The sequence below is a fragment of the Gekko japonicus genome, unplaced genomic scaffold, assembly GCF_001447785.1.
Source record: "Gekko japonicus isolate JY-2015 unplaced genomic scaffold, Gekko_japonicus_V1.1 scaffold3371, whole genome shotgun sequence".
Classification (NCBI taxonomy): Eukaryota; Metazoa; Chordata; class Lepidosauria; order Squamata; family Gekkonidae; genus Gekko; species Gekko japonicus.
The window spans coordinates 76,437-84,314 of NW_015163710.1; the positions used below are offsets into that span (position 1 = coordinate 76,437).

At 53.6% G+C, this 7,878-nt stretch overlaps 1 protein-coding gene across 1 annotated transcript in view; it reads left to right on the top strand.

Annotated features, from left to right (window-relative positions):
• The window catches only part of LOC107107524 (maestro heat-like repeat family member 5), an 87,155-nt gene that overhangs the window by 68,822 nt on the left and 10,455 nt on the right, over window positions 1-7,878 (top strand). Inside the window, exons 17-20 of the mRNA XM_015407835.1 lie at window positions 763-906; window positions 2,388-2,564; window positions 5,015-5,170; window positions 6,537-6,662. Coding sequence (XP_015263321.1) covers window positions 763-906; window positions 2,388-2,564; window positions 5,015-5,170; window positions 6,537-6,662 — 603 coding nt within the window. The remainder of the gene's footprint in view (window positions 1-762; window positions 907-2,387; window positions 2,565-5,014; window positions 5,171-6,536; window positions 6,663-7,878) is intronic.

Sequence of the window (7,878 nt, forward strand, 5' to 3'; positions counted from 1 at the left end):
CAGGGAGCAGTCCAAGGCCACCACCCCAGGGCTCAGAGAGACGAAAGAAACTTTCGCGACCCCCCCCCATGGCGGACGGCGACCATATCTCTTTAAAGGGGGCATTTAGACAGCTGGGGGAGCAGGAAGGACCTCTTGCGTCCGCTCTCCGATTGACAGCAGACGCGAGAGGCAGCGTCTAGCAAGAAGACTCCTTTCGCGCCCGCGCCCGCTTCTGACGGCGGCCATATCTTTTAAAATGGGGCTTTAGACAGCTGGGGGAGCAGGAAGGACCTCTCGCCTCTGCTGTCCCAGCGGCTACAGGAACCAAGGCAAGCCCCCCCCCCCTTGAAGGGAAGGGAAGGCAGTTTAAACTGCCTTCCCTTGGCTTGCCTGGGTGCCCCACGGCTGCGGAGAGCCCGGGCAAGCCGGCCCTTGGACAGGCCGGGGAAGGCGGAGGGGGGCATTTTAATGCCTCCCTGATCCTTCCGGAGCCCTGCCTGGCCCACCTGCCTTGGAGTCGCGGTGGGGGTGTGTATGTGTGTCGCTTTCCAGGCCTTCCCTCTGTAGCCACGCAGGCAGAGGTTTTGGCTGTAGTGGGCGTGGCCAACTCTGAAGCCACCCGGAACACCGTTCCTGTGCGTTCCTGCCCCAAAATAGCCCCGATTTCCCAGCAACGAATTTGGATTTTTGTTTTCATGCTGACTCTTTGGGGGGGGGGCAGGGGGAGGGGGGGCGGTGGTCCTGTCAGGCCTTGCTCACCACCGGGATTTTGTGCCTCAGCTCCTGTTCCACGGAGAGATCGGCCTGCTGTTTGTGAAGCAGGACATCTTGGACGTCCTCCGGGAATGGATGATGCAGCCCTGCCCCCTCATGCAGGTCTTCAGCATCCGAGGGCTGGGCCACCTGCTCCAGCACCCTCTGGAGGTAAGGGGATCCCCCGCATGATTCAATACGGTGGCCAACCCTGGTTTGGGAAGTTCCTGGGGATTTGGGGGCGGAGCCTAGGGAGGGCGGGGTTTAGGGAAGGGAGGGGCTTCAGTGGGAAATACGACTTTACACCGAGAGGGATTCAAATGTGGATTTTGCTGCCGGAGGATGTAGTGAAGGCCAGAGGAATAAACAGCTTTTAAAGGGGAACTGATGGATTCATGGAGGATACTAGCCATGGCGGCTGAGAAGAACCTCCACATTCAAAGGCACTAATCCTCTGAGTCCCTGAGCTGGGAGGCAGCATCAGGAGAAAGCCTGGGCCTCTATGCCCTGTTTTTGGCCCTCCAGAGGAACTGGCTGGCCACTGTGTGAGACGGGAGGCTGGACTAGATGGACCCTCACTGGTCTGATCCAGCAGTGCTCTTCTGATGTTCTTCTCAGGGGAAGGCTGAGGCCTCTCTGCCCTGTTGTTGGCCCTCCAGAGGAACTGGTTGGCCCCTGTGTGAGACGGGAGGCTGGACTAGAGGGACCCTCCCTGGTCTGGTCCAGCAGGGCTCTTCTGGTGTCCTTATTAGGGGAAGGCCTCGGCCTCTCTGCCCTGTTGTTGGCCCTCCAGAGGAACTGGCTGGCCCCTGTGTGAGACAGGATGCTGGACTAGATGGACCCTCCCTGGTCTGACTCAGCAGCGCTCTTCTGAAGTTCTTAAGCTTGCCGGGTGACCTAGGGCCATCCCCACCCTCTCAGCCTAGCCTACCTCACAGGGTGGTTGGATAAAATGAGGGTGAGAAGAATGACGTAAGCTACTTTGACTCCCCATTGGGGAAGAAAGTGGGGTATCAGTGAAATAAATTTTTTTAAAAAATATTGAGCCCGTGAAGAATATTTACAGCACAGCCTTGTGCATGTTTACTCCGACGCTTCTGTGTGTGGACTGGGTTGTATATATACACACACACATATAATAGGGCTCTTTTTGTAGCAGGGACTCCTTTGTATATTAGGCAACACACCCCTAATGTAGCCAATCCTCCAAGAGCTTACAGAGCTCTTCTTACAGGGGCTACTGTAAGCTCTTGGAGGATTGGCTACCTTAGGGGTATGTCGCCTAATATGCAAACCTGGACACGGAGACCCTCCTCCCAGAGCTGTGTCTAGCTCTGTGTTTCAGGCCAGGAGTGCCTTCCTTTGGCCTGACTTTTATGGGTCTCCGGTTCAGGTCAAGAGTGGAGTGCCCCTCTGGGCTACCTAATGCGCAGTTTAAAAAAACATCAATGCGGGGAATCTCACTCCTGTGGAAATGGAAATGGCCTTTGTTGATGTAGCAAAGTTGGCTTCAAAACCTGCCGTTGGAAGGGGTCCTGCTACGGTTTGGCGGCGCGAGTCGCGTTCCTGCTCAGGTAAGCCGAAATAAACGTTTGTGCGTGGAGCACGTCCTTTGTGGCCACCTGGTCTCACCCCTCCTCTCCTCCCTTCAGGACGAGTCTCTGGAGTCCCTCCTCCCTCCGCTGATGAGCTGCGCCTTCGATGCGGACAGGAATATCGCAAAGGAGTCCATCAAAACCCTGCAGTACATGTTCCGGCACCTGGCCGTGGTGGAGTACGGGTCGATGGGCATCAGCCTTATCCCTCACCTCCTGAAATACTTCAACGATGTAAGGCAGCAAGCGGGCAAGACCCCACCCCCCCACCCCGCAGGGTTCCAGCTCCAGTTGGGGAAGTTCCTGGAGATTTGGGGGGCGGGGCTTGGGGAGGGACCTCAGCACAGTAGAAGGCCAAAGAGTCCTCCCTCCAAAGCAGTCATTTGCTCCAGGGGAACCGATCTCTGATCTGATTTGGGGAGATCTCCAGGCCCCACCCTGGAAGCTGGCAACCCTTTCAACTCAAAAGTGGGCCACAGTGTTCTTGCGGGTGGGCTTTGAAGCTCAAACTTGTGAGTCAGTATCAAAGACTCTGCCATAAGAGCATCAGAAGAGCCCTGCTGGATCAGACCAGAGGTCCATCCAGTCCAGCCTCCTGTCTCACACAATAGCCAACCAGTTCTTCTGGAGGGCCAACAACAGGGCAGAGAGGCCAAGGCCATCATAAGAAAATAAGAATAGCCCTGCTGGATCAGATCAGTGGTCCATCCTGTCCAGCTCCTGTCTCACACAGTGGCCAACCAGTTCCTCTGGAGGGCCAACAACAGGGCAGAGAGGCCGAGGCCTTCATAAGAACATCACAGGAACCATGCTGGATCAGACCAGTGAGGGTCCATCCAGTCCACCACCGTCTCACACAGTGCCCAGCCAGTTGCTCTGGATGGCCAACAACAGGGCGGAAGAGACTAAGGCCGTCATCAGAAAATAAGAATAGCCCTTTTGGATCAGACCAATAGTCCATCTAGTCCAGCATCCCGTCTCACACAGTGGCCAACCAGTTCCTCTGGAGGGCCAACAACAGGGCAGAGAGGCCAAGGCTGTCATAAGAAAATAAGAAGAGCCCTGCTGGATCAAACCAGTGGTCCGCCTAGTTCAGCCTCCTGTCTCACACAGTGGCCAACCAGTTGCTCTGGATGGCCAACAACAGGGCATAAAAGCCAAAGGATTCATAAGAACCTCAGAATAGCCCTGCTGGATCAGACCAGTGGTCTATCTAGTCCAGCATCCCGTCTCACACAGTGGCCAACCAGTTCCTCTGACAGCCAATGACAGGGCAGAGAGGCCGAGGCCTTCCCCTGATAAGAACCTCAGAAGAGCCCTGCTGGGTCAGACCAGTAAGGGTCCATCTAGTCCAGCTTCCGGTCTCACACAGTGGCCAACAGTTCCTCTGGAGGGCCAACAACAGGGCATAGAGGCCGAGGCCTTCCCCTGGTAAGAACATCAGAAGAGCCCTGCTGGGTCAGACCAGTAAGGGTCCATCTAGTCCAGCTTCCGGTCTCACACAGTGGCCAACAGTTCCTCTGGAGGGCCAACAACAGGGCATAGAGGCCGAGGCCTTCCCCTGGTAAGAACATCAGAAGAGCCCTGCTGGGTCAGACCAGGGAGGGTCCATCTAGACCAGCCTCCTGCCTCACACAGTGGCCAACCAGTCCCTCTAGAGGGCCAACAACAGGGCAAAGAGGCTGAGGCCTTCCCCTGATAGGAACCTCAGAAGAGCCCTTGATAGACTTATCCACCGTGAATCTATCTAATCCCCTTTTAAAGCTGCTTATTCCTGTGGCCATCTGTACATCCTACCAGAAGTGGGGAAAGGATAAGAGACCACTCACAAACATACATGAAGCTGCCTTATCCTGAATCAGACCGTCCATCTACTCAGACAGGCTGCAGCTCTCCAGGGTCTCAGGCTGAGGTCTTTTACATCACCTCCTTCCAAGTCCTTTTGCCTGGAGATGCCGGGGATTGAACCTGGGACCTTCTGCATGCAAAGTAGATGCTCTGCCGCTGAGCTGGAGCCCCTCCCCAAGGAGGTAGAGCTGCTGCATTCCCTCTTCTGCCCCAAATTCATCTCAGGGGTCCAGGTGTTGCCAACACCCTGATCCTCTGTAGCAGTGGGTCCCAAATCGTAAGTGTGTCTTTGCTCCAAAACATTAGCTAGCCACTGATTTAAGGTATTTATTTCACCACCACCCCCTCCCGCCAGGCCCCTAGAGCAGGGGTGTCAAACATGTGGCCCGGGGGGGCCAGATTAGGCCCCCGGAGGGCTTCTATCAGGCTCACAGTGGAACTGGCTGTCTTCTGCTGCTGCTTCCAGTTCTGCTGCTCCTGCGTCATCGTAGGTTTGCAGCTGACAGATACACACCTGAACAGCATACTCAAGGTTGCAACAGCACAGGCATTCTGATGCCGTAATTCAGAGCAAGCGGTGTCAGTTATCAGACACGGTTAAATGAACAAACTATTGCAAGAGTGCTAATGTTTTGAGCATGTTTTTATTTTAAGTAAAAAATACCCTTTGTGTTTGTGTCCTTTATAAAGTTTATATCTCCGCTACCTGGCATTACGTCTTATGACACACATAGCCCGGCCCAACAAGGTCTCATTTATATCCGATCCGGCCCCCACAACAAATGAGTTCGACACCCCTGCCAGTTACTGACTGACTTTGTTCCAATCTGTTTTAGGAAGACAACGACTTGCGAGGTGACTCCATCGGCCTTTTCGGGACGCTGCTGAAAGGGGCGGCCGTTTCGGACAGCAACCGGCACAGTCTGAAGGAGGACGTCTTCCAGAGCCAAGTCCCCCTCTTGATTCAGCTGGCAGATCCGTTCACTAGAGAAGTGAGTTTCGAGACACAAAAGGCCTTTTGGATACAGTCTGCAATGCTCCCTCTAAGCTGTGGAGTCCTTGTGAGCAAAAATCTTACTTGGTGAGCGACTGGCTTTCAAGTTGTGAGCGAGCGATTTGGCTACGGCATGAATCAGTTTGCTCTGGAGCCCTCCTTCCGGAGCAGAGACGAAAAACATGTGAGCCAGAGGCTAAAAACTGGTGAGCTAGCTCACACTAACTCAGCTTAGAGCAGGGGTCATTTCCCGCAGGAGCGCACAGGAGCGGAGCTCCAGGGGGCGGGCACATGCAACAAGCCCCACCCCCTGCTCCCAGCAGCCCCGGGCCATGAGGAGCAAGAAGTAGACCTCCTTTCCTTCTTTCCCTCCTTCTTTTCTTCTCTCCCTCTTTCTTTCCCTCGTTCCCTTCATCTTTCCCTCTCTTTCTTTCCTTCTTTTTCTTTCTTTCTTTTCCTCCTCTTTCCTTCTTTCTTTCCCTCCTTCTTTTCTTCTCTCCTTCTTTCCATCTCTCCCTCTTTCTTTCCAAGTTTTATTCAGGTACAAGCTCTCCCTCCTCTGCGAGGACAGATCTGCACGTTCCCCCCTCCCCCCATCGCTAGCAATCCAAAACAGTCCAGTGGAGCCTGAGCGGTGAGTGTTGCCTTCTGACACACTTCCGGTGATGTCTGGGGGCGTGGCATATGCAAATGAGTTATACAAATGAGTTATGCTAATGAGCTCCTGCACCTCTTTTTCTACGAAATGGCCCCTGGCCAGCTCACAGTTTTTTAGCCTCCAGCTCACACATTTTTGTCTCAGCTCAGGAAGGATGGCTCCAGAGCAAACTAATTTAGGCAGTAGCCAAACCGCTCACAAGTTTAATGCCAGTCGCTCACAAAGTAGGATTTTTGCTCACCAGACTGCACAGCTTAGAGGGAGCATCGGTGGGCTGTATGTGTTTTAATCCACAATAGCATCCACTGGCCCTCGCGCCCATGGTTGAGAGGAATCCCACCGAGGAGGCGCGGTCTGGGTGAACCAACACCCATCCTGTGCTGGACAGATCTTCGCTATCTCCTCCTCCGTTGCAGGGTCGAAAAAGCACGTTTGGACAGATTAAATGTGAGAATGCAATGTAAAAGTAGAAGGATTTTTGAAGAAAGGTGGCAACGGTTTTACTTGTGGCTGGAGAATGTAAAAATAACATGACTCACAAACATAAAATGAGAACCGAAGATTGTTGCTGTACATAATAAAATGTAAATAAACTGTTAAAAAAAAAAAAGTACGTTTGGATTTTCCCACCTCGACCCTTCTGAGCTGCCGTTGTGTGAGGCCACCTCCCGGCCTGGCTAACTCTACCTGCTCTTTCATCCCTTAGGTCTCTAAGGACGTTCTCAACACCTGTACCATCTTTATGAAATGGGCAGATGTGCCCGCGGGTCTTTTTGCGATTGAAAATTATGCCAACCTCAACGCCACCTATTTCAACATCTGCAAGTATCTCGTGAGTAAGACCCGACGGTACTTGGTTGTGCGCTGGGTCAAGACTTCCTTGGTCTGTCAAGGTCAGTATGGCCTCTGCAGATCTGGAGACAGTTCTCCAGGGTCTCTGGCGGAGGTCAGTGTGGGTGCCCCGAAGGAATTTGGGGGGATTCAGTGGTTGAGCATCCACTTGGCATGCAGAAGGTCCCAAGTTCAATTCCTGGCATCTCCAGTTGAAACAATCAGGTAGTGGGTGAAGGGAAAGATCTCGGCCTGAGACCCTGGAGACCCACGGCCAGATCTGAGTAGACAACACTGACCTTGATGGACCGAGGGACGTCCGCTTAGCCTCAACCCAAGGTAAGGGCTTTTGGGGCCCTTGCCCCAACCTGGTGGAACATGCTCCCATCCGAGATCACGGCCCTGCAGGACCTAGTACAGGTCCCCAGGGCCTGTAAAGCACAGCTGTTCGGCCTGGCTTTCAGTTGGTGCGGCGGACATTCAACCATTCTGCCCCCCCCCCCCCCGTTCATGGCCCCTTCCAGTTTGGTGTCGTGGTGAACTGCGCGGACTCTAATCTGGGAGAACCAGGTTTGATTCCCCACTCCTCCACAGGCAGCTGCTGGATGACCTTGGGCAAGCCACAGTTCTGTCAGAGCTGTTTCTCTCATGAGCAGTTTTTGAAAAGAGCTCTTTCAGCCCCGCCTGCCTCACAGGGTGCCTATTTGTGGGGAGGGGAAGGGAAAGGAGTTTGTAAGCCGCTCTGAGACTCCTTTGGGTAGTGAAGGGTGGGGTATAAAACCAGTCTCCTCCTCCTCCTCCTCCTCCTCCTCCTCTTCTTCTTCTTCTTCTTCCCAGTTCCTGGCTGTTTTAGGTGGCATCACTTGGGCACTGGAGCTTTTTGGGCACGGGTCCTTTCTGTCATTGCTTATTGTTCCATCTGCTGTTTTATTGTTTTATCAATCATATGTTGTCAGCTGCCCTGAGCCCACACGTGGGGTAGGGCAGGGTGTAAATTAAACAAAATAAATAAATAAATAAAATAATTGGTCTTGACCCAGCATAGGGCCACTTTAAATATATGTGCAATGAGAGAGAACAGAGAGAAGAGGTTGGATTTATGCCCCGCCCTTCACTACCCAAGGGACTCTCAGAGCGGCTGACAAACTCCTTTCCCTTCCCCTCCCCACAACAGACACCCTGTGAGGTGGGTGGGGCTGAGACAACTCTGACAGAAA